The sequence below is a fragment of the Perognathus longimembris genome, chromosome 28 (genome assembly GCF_023159225.1).
Source record: "Perognathus longimembris pacificus isolate PPM17 chromosome 28, ASM2315922v1, whole genome shotgun sequence".
Classification (NCBI taxonomy): Eukaryota; Metazoa; Chordata; class Mammalia; order Rodentia; family Heteromyidae; genus Perognathus; species Perognathus longimembris.
Window position 1 is genome coordinate 34,930,961 of NC_063188.1, and position 24,810 is coordinate 34,955,770.

At 37.3% G+C, this 24,810-nt stretch overlaps 1 protein-coding gene across 2 annotated transcripts in view; it reads right to left on the reverse strand.

Moving 5' to 3' along the window:
• Positions 1 to 24,810, reverse strand: part of Rnf128 (ring finger protein 128) — a 99,454-nt gene that overhangs the window by 21,105 nt on the left and 53,539 nt on the right. For both annotated transcript variants that reach the window (XM_048336876.1, XM_048336875.1), the window contains exon 2: positions 5,212 to 5,459. In XM_048336876.1, the coding sequence (XP_048192833.1) occupies positions 5,212 to 5,459 (248 nt within the window). The remainder of the gene's footprint in view (positions 1 to 5,211; positions 5,460 to 24,810) is intronic.

Consider the following 24,810-nt stretch of genomic DNA (forward strand, 5'->3'; position numbering starts at 1 on the left):
TCTTTTCATCTTAAAAATATGTTTTAGTCACTTAGTATTTGATTAAGGAACCCAAAACACAAAATGGAAGAAAGATAGCCTCTTCAACAAATAGTGCTGACAGAATTGGCTATTAACATGCTGAACACTAAAGTTAGATCCTTATATATTATCTGCATCAGAATGAATTCCATTTGGGTCCAAGACTTCAATGTAAGACCAGATACCCTGAAAATATTGCAGGAAAGGATAGGGGAAACACTAGAGTCCTTGGCACTGGTCGAGATTTCCTAAGTAGAGATCCACAATCACACAGAAAGACTGGATAAATGAGATTGCATCAAAATGAACAGTTTTCGCATAGCAGAGGACATATCTATCAAGATAAATAAAAAGCCTACAGAATGGGAGAATATTTTTACTAGCTATGTATCAGATAAAGTCTAAAATATACTCAGAGCTCAAAAAATTACCCCCCCAAAGCAATTTCTCAAAGAAACAACAACCCAATTAATAAATGGGCTAAAGACTTAAAGTAAGACTTTTCTGAAGAAGAAATAAGAATGGTCAATAGATACATGAATAGAGATGTTCGACACCTCTGGCCATAAAGGAAATGGAAATCAAAACAACATTGAGATTCCACCTCATCTCACTTAAAATGGCCATTATCAACAAAACTAACAACAGATGGCCAAAAGGGAATGTTACTACACTGTTGGTGGGAATGTAAACTTGTTCAACTACTCTGAAAAGCAATATGGAGGTTCCTCAAAAGACTAAACATAGAGCTTCCTTATGACCCAGCAATCCCACTCCTGGGCATATCCAATTGACCACAATCCAGGCTAAACTAAAGCTACCAGCACAACAATGTTTATTGTAGCACTGTTTACCATAGCCAAGATATGGAATCAGCCCAAATGTCCCTCAGTAGATGAATGCATCAAGAAAATGTGGCATATATACTATACACAATGGAATTCTATGCTTCCATCAGAAAGAATGACATTGCCCCATTCGTAAGGAAATAGAAAGACTTGGGAAAAATTATATTAAGCAAAGTAAGCCAGACCCAAAGAAACATAAGCTGCATGTTTTCCCTTATTTTTAATAAATAGAATGTGCCTATAAATACATGTAAACCTAATGGATAGTAAAAGACACTTGAACATGGTTAATTAAACAGCAGTCTAAACATTGACACAGTGAGAACAAAGGAGGATAGTCAGGAGAGGATCACAAAGGCTCAAAAGCTATGTGCATATGATCATATAAAATTATGCTTATCAAAATGAATTAAAAATGGAAACAAGAGGATTTTTTTATTGTACTGTTTGTGGTTCTTTTTTATTCTTTCTTTTTTTCTTTGATTTATTCCCTTCTGTTGCCTTTTTAAATTTCTGTACCCTTTGTCTTGTATATAAGTTTATCTGATTGGTGGAGGGAAAGGTGAAACACAGAAATGGTGAGACAAAGGGTGAACCAATTCAGCAGTGAAACCCACTAGACAGTATGTTGGAAATTAACTCTGTAACTCTGTAACTTAGGGAGTAGGAAAGTCAGGAGTGGAAAAACTGGAAGAGAATGAGGAAAGGGGAGACATTATTTATAAAAAAAAGTACTAATCACCTGACTTATGCATCTATAACCCCTCTGTACATCACCCTTACAATAAAATTTTAAAAATAAAATAAATAATTTTTGACAGTACTGTGGTTTGAATTTAGGGCCTCTCACTTGCTTGCTCAGCTTCACCGCTTGAGCAATGTTTCCAGTCTAGCATTTTTGTTGATTAATTGGAAATGGAGGCTTGAAAACTTACAGGCCCAGCCTGGCTTCAAATGGTGATCTAGTTGTCAGCCTCCCTGAGTAGTTAAAATTACAGGTGTGAACCACTGGTGCCCAGCTTAATGCCATTTTTGAACAATGTTGCAGAGGTTAATTTTGTGTGTGCTAGTACCAGGGCTTGAACTCAGGTCCTGGCCACTATTCCTTAGCATTTTTCTCAAGGCTAGCCCTACCAGTTGAGTCCCAGCTTCAGTTCCAGCTTTTATTTTTTTGGCACTTAACTGGAGATCAGAGTCTCATAGACTTTCCTGCCTGGATTGGCAGGAAAGCTGTGATCTTCAGCTCTCAGTTTCTCCTTCTTTTTTTTTTTTTGCCAGTCCTGGGCCTGAGCACTGTCCCTGGCTTCTTTTTTGCTCAAGGCTAACATTCTACCACTTGAGCCACAGTGCCATTTCTGGCTTTTTCTTTATATGCAGTGCTGAGGAATCGAACCCAGGGCTTCATGTATATGAGGCGAGCTCTTTACCACTAGGCCATATTCCCAGCCCCAGCTCTCAGTTTCTTGATTAGCTAGAATTACAGATGTTGAGCCACTGGCAACTGGCCCAGATGTTAATTTTTTTTTTTTTTTTTTTGGCCAGTCCTGGGCCTTGGACTCAGGGCCTGAGCACTGTCCCTGGCTTCTTTTGGCTCAAGGCTAGCACTCTGCCACTTGAGCCACAGCGCCGCTTCTGGCCGTTTTCTGTATATGTGGTGCTGGGGAATCGAACCTAGGGCCTCGTGTATCCGAGGCAGGCACTCTTGCCACTAGGCTATATCCCCAGCCCCCAGATGTTAATTTTTATAAAATAAATTATAAACTGAAATTTTCTTGAATGATGAGATTAGGGCTAAATGCCTAATGAAGCCATACTTTCTGACAGTTTATAGATTATAGCACTTAGAGTATAGAAACATGCCCTACCATTAATATACTGAAACTCTTGTCAATATAAATGTAACCTTTGAATAGTTAGTTATACTGTATAGCAATTTCTTTCCTAACTCAGAGATAAAGACAGCATGATATTCACAAATGTCAAATATTAACATGGTATAAAACTATGAAAGTAGCCTGGCATATGAATTCTAAACATCTTTTGAGCACAGCTAGTAACAGGATGAACCTGTCACCAAAGTGATAAGCTGCTTATCTGAGGAGAAAGACAGAACTCAATTAACTTTAAACACTGTGATAAAATCTTTTATTACCAGTTTCTGGTATCTAATCTTTTATTGGGCTTTTATATTAATATTTGAATTTTTCATCTACTCCTAAATTTCATCTACTTCTAAGTTCCTAAATTCCTTACAGTGCTACTCTCACTCTGAAATAATTTTTTTTTCCAGTCCTGGAGACTGGACTCAGGGCCTTAGCACTGTCCCTGAGCTTCTTTTGCTCAAGGCTAGCACTCTAGCTCTTGAGCCACAGCACCACTTCCAGCTTTTTCTGTTTATATGGTAGTGAGGAACCGAACCCAGGGCTTTGTGCATGCTAGGCAAGTGCTTTGCCACTGAGCTACATCCCAGCCCTGGGTTGAAGTGGCCAGACACCTATTGTCTTTGGAGGAATTTCTCAGCATATATGAAAATATATTCTATTGCCTCTACTACAGTATCATCTGAGAACATTCAAGCCCTACTGAGCACTCTGGAGAAGTGGACTACTCTAGTGTTGGGTTGGGAATACTCAAAGGCACAAGGAATATTAATGATGGTGACATGGACCAGAGCAGTTGGAATGGCAATAGGATACAATACTCAGATTCTGTACATATTGTGAGCATTAAACCAACAAGATTTGCTGATGGGAAGTGACATAAAAAAGGAAGAATAAAGAGCAACTCCAAGATTCCTGGATAGAGGTCAAAAGAAATTCTTTAGAAAATGGGTATAATGATAGTATGCTTTTGTGCTGATGGAGAAGATAAATACAGGAAATTGAAACATTACTAAAAGTAGAAGTCTGAGTCAAGACAACTAATTACTGGGATGGTGCATACAGTGTTTTTTCTGTGACAGGTGAGATACAGACACAATTTATTGGGAAGTAGGATTTAACCAGAGTTGGATTTTTTTAGGTTTATTATTTTCTTCCAGAGTTTGACTTCACCAACTAGTATATACAACTTTCTGCTATGAATGGCTTCAACTAAATTTAGATTACAAATACTTAGGGAAAAAACTCTGCCATCTCTCTTGAACATATATACAGGCTTTCTTTTTCTTGCAATAATTCTCTACATAATCCCATATAAAAACCACTTAAATATTATTTACACTAGATATTATAAATAATCTAGAGATGATTTAAAAATGTCTAAGAGGTTGGGTATAGGTTATACACAAAAGCAACAGCATTTTACATAGAGGACTTGTGCATGTGTAGATTTTGGTATTTATTGGGAGATCCTAGAATCACTTCCCAATGATTACCACAGGAATGACTCTGTAACAAAGAGATTGAACAGACAAAGAAATTGAAGTTGTATACCTTGGAGTGACCATGGAATTAGTAAGGAGAAAAGTGAGGGTGGGACAGGGGCCGCAAAGAACTATTTAAAGATGTCAGGATCCAAGGCTATTGAATTATAGGACATGGGACATGGTATCAGGCATGATTAGTTCTTTATATATAGCTTTTCATGAAATTCAGCTGAGTCTTTTTTTCAACCTAACATACAAATATGCATATAAATGTACCATGGGAGTAGGCACCTTTGGATAATGACTAAAGATGCTTTTCTATATTGTGTGAGTGTGTGTGTGTGTGCACATGCGCGCATGCACGCTGGTCCCAGGGCTTGAAGGGCCTACATACTGTCCCTGAGCTTTTTTGCTCAAGACTAGTGTTCTACCAGTTTATGCAGCTCCACTTCCAGCATTTTGGGAGAGTTAATTGGAGATCAGAGTCTCATAGACTTTCCTGCCCTGCTGGCTTCAAACCACATTCATGAGAAGAGCTTCCTGAGTAGCTTGGATTACAGGCACGAACCACTGGCGCCTGTCTATATTGGGATTTTATGACGGTTAATTTTTTCCTCTGTACCTTTTAATTTCTAAATTTCCCTAATTGAGAATGTAATGCTTTTGTAACATAGAAAGATGTATATTTAAGAGAACATATGTACTTATATATATTTGTAATTAAATGCAGGCTATGTTCCTGGTTGAGGTGTTGAAGACTTAATCAGGCAGGATTAAGTTTCTTGATAAGTGATGGGAAATAAAAGATTTGAGAAGATGGATGCTGACATACTTTTAAAAATGACTGGATTTCATAGAACACAGACACAGGTTTTGGTCTAGCAACTAAAGTATATTATTAAAATGCCTGACAATGAAGTTATCATTGAGATATTAAAAATATTTTAACTTTGGATAAAAGGAACATTGACAAACCTGCTTCCTGCTTTGAGCTCTTGCATTCCGTAGTCTTCGAGCAGAATAAAAGATAAAATAGCCCACAGTTGCTGCAGTAATAATGAAAAAGGACACGGAAACGAAGAAAATTGAATAGTGATTCACCCAAGGGCCATGTTTTTTCCCTACTTCAATGACCATTGTTACTTGGATGCCTCTTTGAATAGAATGTAGAATTTTTGTTCCTTTCAGATTGCCAATCATGATTGCAACAATGTCTCCTGCACCTGTAAAAGAAAATGAATCCAGTTTTACTTTAATATTCTTAATTTAAAATCCAATTGTTAAACCAATTTAAAATAAGACCAAGTGAGACAAAAGGATATATCTTTATTCAATAGGCATTATTGAGCACCTACTACAAGAGATACAAACATGCATGAGATTGGGTTTCTGATCATTAGTAGCTAATAATTGAGTAAGGAATCTAGAAAATAGATTCCTTCCCTCTATTCAGATTTAATTACAGGTCACTCAACAGTATTGCCTTTGGGAAATACAATGAAGGCTTGCTTATTGACAAATAGTACCTGGAATGATAGAAAATAGAGCTTAAATTCTAGGGAATCTGAGATCTGGGAAACAGAAAAGCATGTAGGTATACCTTTTTCCAATTTATAAGGTGATGGATTATCATATGCACTCTCACTACTCATATGTACAAGTATTTATGTATCAGGATAGTAATCTGAAATAGTACAAATGTATAAGCTATACATTTATTCACCATGTCCCATTTTTCTATATCTTCAAAAGCAGTGTAGAAGTTGTTCAAGCTATTTGAGAAGAGAAAGGAGATCAGGGAGATGGTGGTGGGGCAGGAATAAGGGAGAGAAATGGGGATAAATATGATTAAAGTACCTTATAATACATATATGAAAATATTGTAATGGGTCATATTTTACAATTATTATATGCTAATGAAAATTAAAGAAAGAAAAATTTGTTCAAGGTGCTCTACATTTTACAGGCTAGCAATTGATAGAAATGTACTTTTCTGCCTAGAGGACGTAGCTCAGTAGTAGAGTAGTTGTCTAGCATCCTCAGGGTCATGGATTTGATTCCCAGCACTGTGAAGAATTTTTTTTTCTGGAGCTGGGGACCAGACTCGGGGCCTTGTGCTCGCCAGGGCCAGGCAGGCGCTCTTCCGCTGAGCCAGATCCCCAGCCTCCCACTGCAAAGAATTTTACTAGACAGGTGCTTTAACCAGCTAAGCCACAAGGCCCTACATGTGAAGAATTTTTAAAAGCCAGAAATGTATGCTATTCAGCATCAACTAAGGACAAGTATGAAATCAGACTAATCTTACTACAGACCCAGTGTCTATAATAACATCTTTTTATTCCCAAATATATGTTTTCTTGAAAAAATGACATTGTCCCCAATGCTCTGCGAATATCATGTTCTTTATGCCATTCCAATGCTTATCAAGGCTTATATCCCTCCTACTTTATATGATCCAAGATCAATACTCTTAGGCAAAAGAATAGTGCTCTTTGAATGTTAAGGTATTGACAACTAGAGAAACTTCCCATTGATATTAGGTTAAGGCACTAATCTAGGTTAATGATCAAACTCTGATCTGGAATAAACACAAGAATCTAAAAAGACCTTTAGATTAGAATTTAAACACAAATGTACAATTCTTTTTTTATTTTTATTTTTTAAATTTATTTATTAATTGAACACAAATTTTTTGACAAGGTGTTGTGCAAAAAGGGTACAGTGACATAGTACGGCAGTGTGTACATTTCTTGTGATATCTTACGCCCTGTTTTTCTATCCCTTCTCTAGGTCAGGTAGACATATATACAATATACAATGTATCAAGAACATATACAGTAGCCACGTGGCCATGCCCAAGAAAGTTTGCCTAGGGCTTTAAATGTAATGTCGATATTAGACCATATGTCGACAGTAGTCTTATATGAACGTACATACATAGCTTTTGAACTATTATTGTATTCCCCTGAGAGGTCAATTTTTGATCTTTATATGTTGAGTAATTGTTTGGTTTTAGTTACATACTGTTGGGTCGCTGCCCCAATCCTGTGGGGAATACTATTTGGCAAGCAGTTTTTGGTTTCACAGACTTGGTCTCGACTGTCTCTCCGTCTCCCTTTGTTAACAGTCATATATCAGGGAGATCATGCCACTTTGTTTTCTGTGTTCTAGGCTTGTCTCGCTTAACATTATTTTTTCGAGTTCTGACCATTTCCCTGCGAATAACAATATTTCACCATTCCTAATCGCTATGTAATATTCCATTGTGTATAAGTACCATATTTTTTGGATCCATTCGTCTGTGGAGGGGCATCTGGGTTGTTTCTATATTTTGGCTATTGTGAATTGTGCCACGATAAACATGGAAGTACAAATATGTTTTTGATATCTTGGGACCTGCTGTTTAGGATAGATACCTAGGAGTGGTATGGCTGGGTCATAGGGTAGGTCTATATTGAGCTTTTTGAGAAACCTCCATACTGTTCTCCAAAGTGGTTGTACTAATTTGCACTCCCACCAACAATGGAGAAGGGTTCCTCTTTGCCCGCACCCCCTCCAGCATTTGTTGTTGCCTGAGTTCAGAGTATAGGCCATTCTAACTGGGGTAAGGTGGTATCTCAGGGTTGTTTTTATTTGCATTTCCTTTACTACCAGAGATGTTGAGCATTTCCTCATGTGTTTCTTTGCCATTGTTATTTCTTCTCTTGTGAATTCTCTCTTTAGCTCCTTTGCCCATTTCCTAATAGGTTTGTTGGGCTTGGGGGGGCTTAGTTTTTTGAGTTCTCTGTAGATGACAGATATTAGGCCTTTGTCTGTTGCTGTGCTGGTAAATATCCTTTCCCATATCGTTGGCTGTCTTTCTATTTTGGTGGCTATGTCCTTAGCTGTGCAGAAACTTTAATTTGTAGTAGTCCCATTTGTCAAGTCTTTCCCCTATTTGTTGTGCCCCTGGGACTATATTCAGGAAGTTCCTTCCTGTGCCTATAAGTTCTAGCATCTTTCCTACTCTGTCCTTCAGTAGTTTCAAGGATTCAGGTCTGATATTGAGGTCCTTGATCCATTTTGAGTTGATCTTGGTGCATGGTGATAGGCTTGGGTCTACTTTGAGTTTTCTGCATATGGCTGCCCAGTTCTCCCAGCACCAGTAGTTGAAGAGGCTATGTTTATTCCATTGTATGTCTTTAGCTCCTTTGTAGAATATCAGCTGGCTGTAAGAGTGCGGTTTTATTTCTGGGTCTTCAATTCTAATCCATTGGTCTTCCAATCTCTTTTTATACCAATACCATGCTGTTTTTGTTATGATGGCCTTGTAGTAGAGCTTGAAGTCTGGTATTGTGATACCTCCTGCACTGCTTTTTTTGCCTAGAATTGCTTTGGCTATTCTAGGTTTTTTGTTGTTCCATATGAATTTATGGGTTGCTTTCTCTATTTCAGTGAAGAATGTAGCTGGGATCTCGATGGGGATTGCATTGAATTTGTATAACAATTTGGGCAATATGGCCATTTTCACTATATTGATTCTGCCCACCCATGAGCATGGGAGGTCTTTCCATCTCCTTGTGTCTTCTTTGATTTCCCTTATTAGATTTTTGTAGTTTTCATTAAATACGTCCGTCACGTCCTTGGTTAAGTTGATCCCTAGGTACTTTATTCTTTTTTTGGCTACTGTAAATGGAATTGTTTCCATAATTTCCTTTTCTGTTTGTGTATTGCTGGTGTACAGAAAAGCTGCTGACTTTTGTGGACTTATTTTGTATCCTGCTACTTTGCCAAATTGGTACAAATGTACAATTCTAAAGTAGTAGTCATACTTCTAAAGATCAAGTTAAGAGAATAAATCTAAAATGGTAATATACATTGTAGAATTTCTGTATAAGTAATTACTGAAATTTATAGTTCCCAATAGTCAAAATTTTCAAAAGATCAGGCCACAAACAAATATCTCCTATTATACATTGTGATCTCCTTATATGGAGTTATTATTTTGCATATAGAGGGTTTACATTTAAAAGGTCTCATTATAGATCCTTAAAGACTATTTTTACATATGGAGCCTAATGTTATACTCTCTTATATCTGTACTAATTTGTGACCATTCATTGTGATGAGGCTAATGATGCTCTGCTTTCATACACAAAGGGAAAAATTTCAAAAGCAGTGGGAAGTGAAAAAGTCTGAAATACAGGTATCTTCTAGTTCATCTTCTCAATATGAATATATGACCCAAATATCTCGTACACATCTAGAGAACTGGTCATTTTGCAAGAGTGACTTTTTTCTATTTATGAGCTTTACATTTCTAGCTATGACACTATAAGCACAGACATTATTTATCTTTATTACTACAGACATCGCTTGTCTTTGTTACTATATGCCATCTCTCAAGATAACGTGTGGTTATTGAGTTGTTATTAGAGTTTGGGGAGTGACTCAAGTGATAGAGCAACTGTCTGGTGTACCTGAATTCAAACTTCAGTACCAAAAAAAATAATATGCAGGAGGCTGAGAGGCTGAGATGTGAGGGTTAACTAAAACCTGATTAGAAAAATTAACTAGAAAAAACGTAAAAATTTAACTAGAAAATTAACTAGAAAAAATTCTGGAACTAGAGCCCTGGCTCAAGTGGTAGAGTACCAATTTTGACTGAAAAAGCCAAGCATAGTGCAAGGCTCTGAGTTCAAGCCCCAATACTGGCACTTAATTGATGTAATCAAGCTTTTATTTTTGATACTATAAACTGTACGATTCTTAAACATAGATAATTGTAAAATTGGGGCTTTTGAATATATTTTTGCTTAGAAGAAATCAGGTTTTTCTTCTTTTACAAGGTGGGTGGAGGGGGACATACTGACCATTGTGGTCAGAGATTGAAAAACAAGGCAAGTCAAGAAATGCACATTGTCTACATATCAGGACTGATGCCTTGTTTCTATCTCCACAACCCCTATTCATATATATTGTATGTAGTCTAACAATAAAAACAATGAATCAGCTTTCTAATAATATAAAAGATGTGTTTCCAAGTATTAGGCTACAGCTCCTCCCTTCCCCAGTCTTTGCAGCTGTCTAAGAACTGGTCCCCTTCCAGTGTTTCCAGTCAGTTAATAACGCCCCAAGCCTTTTGATCACCTGCTTTAGTAAACACGGAATAATGAGAGTTTTCTTTTTTTGTATTTTTTGTGCTTATACTAGAGTTTGATCTCAGTGAGCTTTACATTCTTGTTTGGCTTTTTTTAACTCAAGGAAATGACTTGGAGTCTCTACCAAACCTCCAGTTTTGGCATTTTTGGCTGGTTAGTTGGAGATTAAAAAGTCTTTTGAATATTCCTACCTGAGATGGCTCTAAAACCATGATCCTCAGATCCTCTTGAGTAGTTAGCAGTACAGTTGTGAGCCACTGCTCAGAACTGTGTTGAATTTTTACTGCTCACCTAGCCACTCATAGTGATGCTATTTATTTTCTTTCTGTCTCCCATTACCAGGACCTTCTTTCTGTTCCTATGGCATTAGTATCACCTTTTAAAATTCCTTTGCCTAAACTATTCCAGTAAGCACAACTAACATTTTGGTCACCATTTCTCCACTATCATTGAAGCTTAGTTTATCCAGTATCTTCAAGTCCAGTTTCCTTAAACATATCCTGTTAAAGTTCCAGCAAAGTTTACTTTTCTATTTGCCTATTGCCATAACTTGCTTGCATCATGCCTCTACCTTGTTCAGAAACAAGATCTGAGTCCTTAGCCTAGCATGTCAAGCCTTATATGATCTACTTGTCTTGACTGAATTTTGCAACTTGATGTATCTTCCTATATCCCCATTTCATGAATAGTCTGGTTCACTCACATGGGATTATCTATTCTAATTTAGTACTCCTTAGCATTCTGTTCCTTCTCCTCCCTTAGCTTAAAATGTCTCGTATATGTTCTGACAATCCCCCTTCTTTGGTTACCTATGTTTTACTGAAGATCTACCTCAAATGTTGCCCCTTAAAGTTTTTGGCTACAGAAAAATGTTTAAAAACTCGATTATACTAAAAAACATACTGTTAGATGTTGTTAGATGGAGGTTTAAAAACCAGGAAAGTCAAGCAATGTAGAATTCCCAGCTTCAAAGTGAGAAAGTAAATGGTTGCTCTTAGTTACTTGTTACTTGTGTGTTTTTCTCTTCAAGGACCTCCCTTCCCCTGTTCCCAGGACTTGACCTTGGGGCCTGGGTGCTGTCCCTTAGCTTTTTCACTCAAGGTGGCACTGTACCACTTGAGCCACAGCTCTACTTTCAGCCTTTTTGTGGTTAACTGAGGTAAGAGTCTCAAAGACTTTCCTCCCCAGGCTGGCTTTGAACAGTGGTGCTTACATATCAGCTTCTTGAAAAACTAGAATTACAGGTATAAGCCACCAGGGCCTGGATCTGTCACTATAATTTCATTTTGCTTTGCATCTCAGTTGGCATGTATTACTCCCTTGTTAAGTTAAGAACTTTTTTAGGCCAGGTGAGGTGATGCACCCTTGTAATCCCAGCTGCTAAGGAAGTAGAGAGAATGGAAGTTTGAGGCAAGTTTGGGTAAAAGGGTAGCAAGATCCCATCATAATAAGTCAGGCATGGTGGCTCATGACTGCAATCACAGTCATGCAGGATGCAATGTTGGAAGGATGAAAGTTTGAGGCCAAATCGACTAGAAAGTCAGTAAGACCCCATTTTCGAAGAATAAGCTAGGCATGGTGGCACATAGTTGACATCCTAGTTATCCAGAGAGCATAGGTAGGAGGATTTTGGTCTAAGGCTAGCAGTGGGATAAAAGTAAGACCCTATCTGAGAAAACAGCCTTTTAAAAAAAGAACCTTTTCAGGGATGTCCACTCTCTCCCCTGCTCTTCAACATAGTACTAGAATTCCTAGCCAGAGCAATTAGGCAAGAAGAGAATATAAAGGGGATCCAAATAGGAAAAGATGAAGTTAAACTTTCTCTCTTCGCAGATGACATGATCCTATACCTAAAGAATCCCATAGACTCTACCCCCAAGCTACTAGAGCTGATACAAAACTTTGGCAAAGTCGCAGGATATAAAATAAACCTTCAAAAATCAACGGCCTTTCTCTATGCTAACAACCCGAAGACCGAGGCTGAAATCAGGAAAGCAACTCCTTTTGCAATAGCCCCCAAAAACATAAAATACCTAGGAATAACCTTAACCAAAGAAGTGAAAGACCTCTTTGAAGAGAACTTTAAAAGCTTGAAAAATGAAATTAAGTCAGAACTAAGAAAATGGAAAAACCTCCCATGCTCCTGGATTGGGAGGATTAATATAATCAAAATGGCAATATTGCCAAAGGCTATCTACAAATTCAATGCAATACCCATTAATATCCCAACACCATTCTTTAATGAAATAGAGGAAGCAATCCAGAAATTCATATGGAACAATAAAAGACCTAGAATAGCAAAAACACTCCTAAGCAGAAAGAACAGTGCTGGAGGAATTACAATACCCAACTTCAAGCTGTATTATAAAGCTATAGTAATAAAAACAGCTTGGTATTGGCACCGGAACAGGCCTGAAGACCAATGGAACAGAATTGAAGACCCAGAATTAAACCCACAGAACTATGCCTACTTAATCTTTGATAAAGGAGCTAAAACAATAGTATGGAAGAAAGATAGCCTCTTTAACAAGTGGTGCTGGCAAAACTGGCTCAACACATGCAACAAACTAAAACTAGATCCTTATATATCACCCTGCACCAAAATCAATTCCAAATGGATTAAAGACCTTGAAATCAAAACAGGCACCCTGAAGACACTAAAGGAAGGAGTAGGAGAAACACTTGGGCTCCTTGGCACAGGACAGAACTTCCTTAACAAAGACCCTGAAAGGCTACAAATCAAAGAAAGGTTGGACAAATGGGATTGCATCAAACTCCAGAGCTTCTGCACGGCAAAGGACATAGCTCTCAAGATAAACAGAAAGCCCACAGACTGGGAGAAAATCTTTACCGGACATTCAACAGACAAAGGCCTCATCTCTAAAATATATGCAGAACTAAAAAAATTACCTTCTTCCAAAACAAAACTGCAAAGAACCAACAGCCCCCTCATCAAGTGGGCTAAAGACTTACAAAGAAACTTCTCTGATGAGGAAATGAGAATGGCCAATAGACATATGAAAAAATGCTCTACATCACTGGCCATAAAGGAAATGCAAATCAAAACAACATTGAGATTCCATCTCACCCCAGCAAGAATGTCATATATCAAGAAAACTAATAATAACAATTGTTGGAGGGGATGTGGCCAAAAGGGAACCCTACTTCATTGTTGGTGGGAATGTAAACTGGTTCAGCCACTCTGGCAAGCAGTATGGAGATTCCTCAGAAGGCTCAATATAGAACTCCCCTATGACCCAGCAGCCCCACTGTTGGGTATCTATCCAAAAGACCACAAACAAAATCACAGTAATGCCACCAGCACAACAATGTTCATCGCAGCACAATTTGTCATAGCGAGAAGCTGGAACCAACCCAGATGCCCCTCCATAGATGAATGGATCAGGAAAATGTGGTACATTTACACAATGGAATTTTATGCCTCTATCAGAAAGAATGACATTGTTCCATTTGTAAGGAAATGGAAGGACTTGGAAAAAGTTATACTAAGTGAAGTGAGCCAGACCCAAAGAAACATGGACTCTATGGCCTCCCTTATTGGGAATAATTAGTACAGGTTTAGGCAAGCCATAGCAGAGCATCACAAGGCCCAATAGCTATACCCTTAGGAACACATAAGATGATGCTAAGTGAAATGAACTCCATGATATGGAAACAAGTGATATATCACAGTTATAACTACTTTCAACGTCCTATGTGAATGTGTAGTTTCTATTATTGATGATGTTTTGTATCACCTTCCTATGTTTGTACCTACACTATCTCTGTAATCTTATCTGAGTATATTGGAAACCGTGTTTACTGGTATTGGAAGTAGGAAATTCAAAGGGAATACCAAATTCGAGAGACACGGGGTAAAAAAAGAGAAATAACTACAAAAGCAATACTTGCAAAACTGTTTGGTGTAAGTGAACTGAACAACTGGGCGGGGGGGAGGGAAGGGGGGGAGGGAGGGGGGCATGAGGGACAAGGCAACAAACAGTACAAGAAATGTATCCAACGCCCAACGTATGATACTGTAACCTCTCTGTACGTCAGTTTGAAAATAAAAATTTGAGAAAAAAATAAAAAAATAAAAAAAGAACCTTTTTTAGGCCAGAGAATTCCATAATTAACTGCAGTAATGCCTTCCTTATGTGGTACACTCAGGAAATTAAATGATTCACATAGGTAAAATTTGTAGGTAACAAATACTCAAACTTTTACACAAATACTTAACTTTTCTTTTTTGGGTGGTACTGAGGCTTGAACTCAGAACCTCATGCTTGCTAGGCAGGTGCCCTACCATTTGAGTCATGTTATAAGCCCATAAAATACTTGTTTATTAACTTTTGTGCAAGAAAATTATATAATTTTAACATGATTAAATACACTTGGCTAAGACTGTATCTTTTAAAAAGCATAGAATCAGCCCTATATATATATTAGTCTATAAATGAACAGAAATATACTAAGCATAAAAAGAAATATATATTATATATGCATATATATATATTGGGGCTTGAGTTCTGGGCCTGGGAGCTGTCCCTGAGCTTTTGTGCTCAAGGCTAGCACTTTACCACTCGAGCCACAGCTCAACTTCAGGCTTTTTGTTATTAGAGACAAGAATCTCAGAGACTTTCCTGCCTGGGCTGGCTTTGAACTGTGACCCTCAGACCTCAGCTCCTGAGTAGCTAGAATTATAGGCATGAGCCACTGCTGTGCAAAGTAGAGCATTGTAAGAGAATCTGTAAGCAGCATTTTCCCTGCATAAGAGATATACATATCTTACATCAATTAATTCACAATCAGTGTTTTTCCTTTATAAAAATATATATTCCTAGCAGACTTAATCATCAATGACTTGGTAAAGTTTCACTTTTCCTTGAATGATTCATAAGCTAACTTTTAGATGTTGCCACTTTTGAAAAAATGCTTAAACTATATTTCAAACAAAAATTAGCAATACAATATTATAATATATTCTGTGGTGGCTTGATTGTGATAGTTACTTATGAAAATTGATGATGGCTTTTTATATTTCCTGGATGCAACACTGTTACAAGCTCTTTTCAGTTTCAGGACAGTGTGTTGCAAGGTAGCCCAGACTGGTTTCAAACTCACAATCCTTCTGCTTCAGCCTCTCAAGAACCATGCTTGGGTTCCTGACTTCTGGTACAAGCTCTTGTTCAGGATCATAGATTTATAAGGTCCTCAGATTACCAAAACTACAGCAAAGAAAAAACATCCCAATCTGTTAAGCTGATCCCATTACACATTCCCTTCAGTGGTCTACTATGGATAAAGTAAATTCATCTGTTACTATCTCTATAATTTCCAAAATATTCCATCTGAAATAGTGGGTGAGTATGGTCATAATACTCAAGGTACATAAGTGAATATGGAACTAGGAAATTTGAGGAGATATGTAGAGATCAGATATATGGGGCTGGGAGAATGATGTGAGAGAAGACTGAGTATGATGTAGTAGATACAAAATGAACATGGTATATTGAAATTCCCTTCTATACATATTTTAAGATAATTTTAAAAAGACTAAAAGATTTTATCTTCATTTGTATTAGCTTAGGGTCTTATTATTGAAAGAACTATAATAGTAATGTTGAATGGGCACTTAAAAATAACCAAAGACTACCCAGGCACTGGTAGCTCACACCTTTAATTCTAGCTACTCAGAAAGCTGAGATCTGAGAATCACAGTTTGAAACCAGCCTTGAATGGAAAGTCTGTGATACTCTTATCTCTAATTAACAACCAAAAAGCCAAAATAAAGGTATGGATGAAGTGCTAGATCATCAGTCTTGAGTGAAAAAGCTAAAAGACAGTATCCAACACAAACACACGGTAACTGTAGACTACCTTATTTTTAAACTGGGATATATTGGTTACAATTACTCTTGTCACTGGATCAACTTTGTAAGCCATTATTAAACACAATAGTAATATTATTTGTCCTTAAACTTTTTTTTTTACCAATGTCATATGTCTCTGGAGCTCAAATGAACCTTAAAGAATGTTCAGTTGAACCCACTTTTTTGTTGGTTATGAACTCAGGGCCTATTGGGCTGAAGGCTAGCACTGTACTACTTTGAGCCATGGTGCCACTTTCAGTTTTCTGGTGGTTAACTGGAGAAAAGAGTCTGTCACAGACTTTCCTGCCTAGGCTGGCTTTGAACCACAATCCTCAGATCTCAGCCTCCTGAAAAGCTAGGATAACAGGATAAGAGCCACCTTCACCCAGCTCTGACACACTTTTGAATCTCATATTGGGCAACATTCCTTGAGGCATGAAGATGTTTCTTAACTTGTTGCTTCTAACAGCAACTCTCTTCTCTAATTTTATCTTTAATCTGTTGCTGGCTCAAAAAGACAAACAAGCCTGGCTCTACAGAAAGCCTAAAGCAGGCTTCCAGAGACAGAAAGCGTGAGGACTTCAGTACAAATACTCTTTGAAATTTATATTGGTTTCTTAGTGACATTGTTGTTTACTTCTTGAATTGTGACGTTGCTCTGTATGATTGAAGCTCCCAGATAAGATTTATCTACAAAGCAGGCCCCTAACATATTTAATCCTCATGTCAATCCTATAAAGTAGGCATTGCTATTGTCCCCATTAAAGATAAAATTAAATTCCCAACACTGTACAAAAATTTAAAATTGACTAACCTGCCTAGGATAATTCAAGCTTTTGAGTGCTAGACTTTGTTTTTGAAGTCAAAATGTGGAGACTGAGTCTATCCAGACTGGCTTTATACGATAGTTCTTGGGATCTCAGCCTCCTGAGTAGCCAGGATTTCATAGGATAGATGTTCATGACAATATCTATATATGGCCATATTTAAAATTAATACTGAACATTTAATCATCTTGATTGCCAGTGTACTGGGGAAGAGAAAGTGAAGGAAATATTTAAAATGCATACACAAAAGCAAGTAGCCATTTTCATTTTTAACAAGGTTTGAAAAAAATGGATTTTTTTCGCAAAGGGACAAGTTAAAAATAAAATACTTGGCCTCTGTGAAAGACTGAGGTAATGTTATTCCCTTCCTAGAGAAAGTCAGAGAACATTTTTAGTGCTCATGTAAGTTGACTTTCTTTAATGAGGGATGTCAGAATGTAAGGAAGACAAATCCAGTTAAGAAATAATGTGCACTATGGGAGACAGTTTACAGTTAATATTCATTCATAATATATAGAAATTGGATTTAAGCTCATGGTGGTAGCCAACTCCTTACATTTCTTTCAAAAAGTTAATGATATTGCAGTGACATAATATCCTAATGATATTATTGTGAATATGGATTCATTGAAAAAATATTGAGTACCAGCCATGTAGTAAGTTCTGTGCTTCTAGTCCTATGTATAAAAATGTAAAATAAAGCCCAGTGCTGGTGGGTCACACCTGTAATCCTACTACTCAGGAGGCTGAGAACTAAGGATTGTGGTTCAAAGCCAATCTGGGCAGAAACTCCACAAGACTTTTTATCACCAATAAATTACTCAGAAAAACCTGGAAGTAGCACTGTGGCTCAAGTGGTAGAGCAGTAGCCTTGAATATAAAGAGGCACAGGGACAGCACCTTACCCCGAGTTTAAGCCCCAGGACTGGCAAAAAAAAGTAAAATAAATTCTAAAACATTTTACAACATAGGGGATGTTCTAAGCTGAATCAAAGCATACTTACAGAACATGACATTTGAAGAAACACATATGAGAATACTATCTCTTTCAACCAGTGTTCTACTTTTCAGAAATGAGGAAGTATTCACAATGAGTGACTTGTTTTTTTTTAACTTTTATTATTTTTAAGCAGTTTTACAAAGAGTGACTTGTAAGTAAAGAGGGCAACTGAAGGTCACGGTAGTTATTCTAAAACCAAGATCTCAGTACTGCTTAGATGTCCTGGTAGTAAGATGCAGTAAAAATTTGGGGATGCATTGATATCTAGAAAGAACAAGATATAAATGTGAAGGGCTTTGAAATATTCAATTTTCCCTCGATACTCAAAACTTTTGGGGCAGTTATGGAAAGTCAACTACTTCAAAGAAGGATGTTAAAACTCATAAGACCGGGCTGGGGATATGGCCTAGTGGCAAGAGTGCTTGCCTCGTATACATGAGGCCCTGGGTTCGATTCCCCAGCACCACATATACAGAAAAACGGCCAGAAGTGGCAGAGTGCTAGCCTTGAGCAAAAGGAAGCCAGGGACAGTGCTCAGGCTCTGAGTCCAAGGCCCAGGACTGGCCAAAAAAACAAAAACAAAAAAAAAACTCCTAAGACCAACAATCTAAGAGATGTTTTCATAAAGCAAAAAATATCTAGAATTTTAATGTAAGTTTGTTTCTCTTACTTCAAAGTCCTGTTTTGAGATAATTTTGATTACTCTCTTTTAATTATTTCTGGTCACAGATGAACCACAATTACGACTGTTTTTGTGATGTCTGGGAGCTGTCCTTGAGTTTTTTCACTCAAAGCTAGTGTTCTACCACTTGAGCCATAGCTTCACTTCCAGCTTTTTAGTGATTACATGGAGATAAGAACCTCATGGACTTCTCTGCCTGGGCTAGCATTAAACAATGGTCCTCAGATCTGCCTCCTGAGTAGCTAGGATTATAGGCATGAACCACTGGTACCTGGTTAAATTTAAGATTTAAGTAGACTGCTTCATTAGAAGTCCTCTTGATTGAAAAATAGTTTTATCATTGTAGTTTATCAAAGGAAGACACAAATAATTTCTTCAAAATACCTGGAAAGGAATCTGTACATCCCTTTAATAAGTCATCATGAAGTGTGACACAGTAGTGCATGTTTATAATACCAGTTACTCAGGAAGAAGAATTAAGAGTATCATGCTTTGAGGCCACCCTGGATAAAGTTAGAGACACCCTATCTCAAAAGCAAGCTGGGTGTGGTGGTATAAGAATGTGATCCCAGGTAATCAGCAGAGGGAAATATAATTGTGGTCCCAAGCAAGGTCAGTATGAGACCCTATCCGGCTAGCCAAAGCAAAGTTAGTACCAGACCTTATCTGAAAGACAAAAATGCAAAAGGATTTAGGGCATGGCTTAAGTGGCAGAGTACTTGGCTGGCAAGTACAAGGACTTGAATTAAATCCACATTAACTACAAAGATGTCATCATGTTCCTAAGAAGCTTTTAGTTAAAAAGTTGTCTGTTGCAGATTAGGCACAATACAGGTTAGCTACTGTTTAAAAAATATTTTTAAACATTCTGTTATTAAAAGGTAATCTTTTGAAGAAAAGGGTGATGACAAGGAAGGTGATCAACATTTTTATCAGCATTTTTAAAGCCAATCCATGAAACAGAAGCACACAGTCCTATTATATAGCCAAGTTGCCTTTTCTGCTCTGCATTTCCAAATACTTCTACTGAATTCTGAAAGGAACAGTGCATCAGGGAATGGATCATGCATTTGGTATAGCACAGAAAGTCTCTGGCAGAGAGAGTCCCCGGGAAACAGTGGATTAAAGGGAAATAGAAGCAACTCTGTTAAAAAGGTCACAGATGAATAAATAGTGCATGAGACATCACACATACAGATAAACAATTCCTAGAATTGTTATGAGAAACATTTAGTCTTGCCTGAACCATTCTTTTTTTTTTTTTTTTGGAAATGAGTAAGTTTATAGAAAAACGAAATGATACCATCAATCCACATGATCTCATTAACAGTTATAGAAAATTCCACTCAACAATAACAGTTTACATCTTCCTTTCACAAGTTTTTAGACAACTCCAAGATATTCTAGATCCTGGGACATAAAACAAACAAATATAACTGAAATCAGTCAGAGTTTGGGACTTGACTAAAGCAGAGCTAAATAGAGATGAGTAATGGAATGACATCTGGAAAATTTCTCTAACACTCTTTTTTTTTTTCAATTACATTTTTTCTCAAATTTTTATTATCAAACTGATGTACAGAGAGGTTACAGTTTCATACATTAGGCATTGGATACATTTCTTGTACTGTTTGTTACCTCGTCCCTCATTCCCCCCTCTCCTCCCCCTTTCCCTTTACCCCCATGAGGTGTTCAGTTCACTTACACCAGTTTTGCAAGTATTGCTTTTGTAGTTGTTTGTCTTTTTTTACCCTGTGTCTCTCAATTTTGGTATTCCCTTTCAATTTCCTAGTTCTAATACCAGTATAGACGGTTTCCAATATACTCAGATAAGATTACAGAGATAGTGTAGATACAACCACAGGAAGGTGATACAAGAACATCATCAATAGTAGAAGCTACAGATACACATGGGACGTTGAAAGTAGTTAGAACTGTGATATAACAATCGTTTCCATAACATGGAGTTCATTTCACTTATCATCATCTTATGTGATCATAAGGGTATAGCTACTGGGCTCTTGTGATCCTCTGCTGTGACTTGCCTAAACCTGTGCTAATTATTTCCAATAAGGGAGACCATAGAGTCCATGTTTCTTTGGGTCTGACTCACTTCACTTAGTATAATTTTTTTCCAAGTCCCATTTCCTTACAAATGGGGCAATGTCATTCTTTCTGATAGATTGCCTGAACCATTCTCATTTCCACTAGTGGTTATGTTTAATATTTCATTAAGAACCAAAAAAAGTAGAGCAGCAATTCTCCAATTTTCTTGTATTGGATTCCTCTTGCACTCTGACATTATTGAAGATATCAAAGAACATTGTTTTTTTTTTTTTTTTTTTTTTTTTGCCAGTCCTGGGGCTTGGGCTCAGGGCCTGAGCACTGTCCCTGGCTTCCCTGGCTTCTTTTTGCTCAAGGCTAGCACTCTGCCACTTGAGCCACAGCACCACTTCTGGCTGTTTTCTGTATATGTGGTGCTGGGGAACTGAACCCAGGGCCTCATGAATACAAGGCAAGCACTCTTGCCACTAGGCCATATCCCCAGCCCTAGAACATTTTTTAAGTAGGTTATTTCTATTGATATTTATCAGATTAGAAATTCATACTGAAGCAATTTGAGAATATTAATTCATTGATTTAAAATAGTGATAAACACAGGACAATATAATTCATGCAATTTGATTAAAATCACTATATTTACCAAGAATATAATATGGACGTGTACTACTGTTTATTATTTGGGAAAACTTCTTTAATGCCAGATTTAACAGAAGACTACTAATGACAGATGGCTAGACATACCTGCCTTTGCATTAGTTCTACTGTGATACATTCTTTTAGTTGACCATATAAAGTACATTGTTATTCACATGGGTAATCTAGTTGGAAAATTGAATGTTTTAATAGTTTTTCCATATGAATATTATATGAGTGTTTGTGTACATTTCTCTGATACTACTCAAAAACTCAACAAATGGTAATTTCTTGCCCATTAGACCAAATTAAAATGTAAAACTATATTAAAGCACTCTTTGTACTTGGGCTAAATGGAAGTCCATTGATTTTTCTTGCACATTAAATGGATTTTTTCCCACTTCTGGGGCTTGAACTGAGGGTCTGGGTGCTATCCCAGAGCTTACTGCTCATCTAGTGCTCTAACACTTTGAGCCACAGCTCTGCTTCTAGCTTTTTGTGATTATTTGAAGATAAGAATCTCACAGACTTTCCTGCTTGGGCTGGCTTTAAGCCATGATCCTCAGATCTCAGCCTACTGAGTAATTAGGATTACAGGTGTGTGGCACCGGCATTTGGCTGAATGGATCTGTTATTCACTCATAGTTTTGCAATGTGAGACAATGGTCATCTAGAAAACACTTGTTTACTGAGTTAAAATGGTGACTCATTTCAAGATTATACAATATAAAAAGTCAGGTGTTAATATCAGAAAAGTCTCAGTTTGGGAAGTAATCAAGCTCATGCGGTGACTACAAGTTTTTCAAAATTCTATTTTTTTCATGATAACATATTATCTCACTGGCCACAACCAGTGTCACTTGTTTTCTTTGAAAGGAAAGGCTCACTTTTCATTTTTGAGAAAAAGTCTTCCAAATGTTTTAGCTTGGATAACCATTGTTTGTCAATAGGTCTTCAAGTTAAAGGCTGAAGAACCAGCTAGTGATCACTCTGTCATACAGTGCTTTTCCTTCAAAGATTATATGTGCTGCAGAAGTACTTTGTGATTCCTTTCCATTTCAACACACAGAAACCTACATATATGTAAGTTGTTCAGAGTAGAGATTTAATAAATTATTCATATTGATTCATCTTGGTCATTCTTATGTGAAACTGGCTTTTTCCCCTGTAAGTCTGGGAGGGGGCATGGTGAGAACATAATTAATATACTTTGACACTCTTAATTTGTTTCAAGATGTCAGGCACTTTATTCACTATTGCTTTCATGTCATATGTGTACATATCCCCACAGTGATAAGGCAAATTAATGTCAGTGCTATTAGGAAAATATTTTTAACTTCATAGGCCACTGAGAGACTCTCAGAAATCAGCAGTCCCAAGATGATATTTTGAGAATTTGGGGCTTAGATCAATGATCCTCAATCGTAATTTTGTATGAGTATTACCTAGGAGACTTGTTAAAATATTGAGCCACCTGAGCTCCATTCCCTGACTCAGTGTCTGAGTGGAATGTGGGAATCACAAGTTTAACAAGTTCTATGGATTATTTTGCTGCATTTTGGACCATACATTGAAAGCTACTTTTGCCTTTTTAAAATTAGCATATATTAGTTGTACAAAAGGTTTTCATTGTGATATATTCCTATGAGAAGTACTAAGTTGGCACATGACTGATGCTAAGGTTAAGTAGTTTTGAGAAAGTGGTTGATCCAGCTATTCAACCAAAACAATGCCAAATTATTCTGAGAGAAACTCTGTCAATAGGATTGTTTCTTTATATAGAGAAGTTTGAAAATTAGCCATATTTATTCCATGTTATAATGCATCTTGATTGTCACCAATATCACCTAAATCACCAACAATCTACTAACTGGTTTCCAAGCTACCAATCTTACCCCTACAGTTCTTTCTCCTCATTGCTGCCACAGGAATTGTTGGAGAGAGAAAAAACAAGATATATGCAAAAGGCTAAAAATAATCAGAAATGTGCTATTTACTGGACAGTAAAACTGGGAAAGCAGATAGGGGACATGAAGGCTTCTAGGAAAGAAAACTTACACATGCAAGTATTTGAAATTGTGGTGATACTTATGCCCTGTGTTTATTAGCTTTGTTTTTGTATAATAAAATGCCTTGGGAATTGTTTTTTTTTTTTTGCAACCACATAGACATTGACTTTTTTTGTGTAGATCTGAAGTATGATAGCCTTTATCGGTTAGAGTGCATTAGATTCGCATTGCTGTGACAAAATACCTGAGTTTAATTTAAAAGGTGTAACAGTTTATTTTGGCTAACATTTCAGAGGATTCAGTCCATGGTCACTTGGCCTGAAGGCTTGGACTTGTGGAAGGAGGAATACCATACTGAGAAGCACATGGTGAAACAAATCAACTCACCTCATGGTGGCCAGGAAGCAGAGAGACAAGAGGAGGGACAAAGGCCCAAATATCCCCCTCAAGGGCATATCCTTCCTCTAGGCTCTATCTCCTGAACATTCTACTTCCCAATAGCACCATATGTTGGGGACCAAACTTCTAACACATGAGTCTTTGGGGGCCATTCCAGAACCAAACTGAAACATAGACTAAAATATTATTAGCAAGACAAAATGTAATCGGGCATGATAATGTGAGCTCTCTGAAAGAAAAGACTACACCATTATTTGTTTACTGCCTGCTCAATTCTCTTTTCCTACCACAACATGCAGTACAGTGCTTGTCATGAAACGGATTCAAACTTGCTGATTTTGTATTTTTTTTTTTGTCAGTTGTAGGGTTTGAACTCTGGGGCTGGGCACTATCCCTGGGCTTTTTTGTTCAAGGCTAGCATTATACGACTTTGAGCCACAGTGCCACTTCTTGGTTTATGATGTCTAGAGATAAGAATCTCATGGACTTTCCTGTCTGGGCTGGCTTTAAACTGCCATTTTTGGATCTCAGCCTCCTGAGTGGCTAGGATTACAGGCATGAGCCATCAGTATACTCAGCTGTAATTTTTTTTTTAATGTGTTCTGTTTGGGAATCACTTGTGATGGGGGATTAGGTTGGAAGTTGCATTTATTATTATGTTGGGAATGGTAATACATTGTGAGGTATACTCTTCATTTTGATCTGGTCATAAGAACCCAAAGATAGAAAAGTTTCAGAAGTCCCATTAGTACTGTACTCTATTAGGTGAGTGGAGAAAAAGAAAACTAGAAAAAAGGAGAATCTGGAATGCTTCTCCAAAGCTTTTTGGTATCATACAGGCATCAAAAATCATAATTCAGAACATTTTGCCACCTGATTTATTATTTCCTCCATTGTATCAAGTATCATGGAAGCTAGCCGCTGCACTATGGCCCATATATTAATGA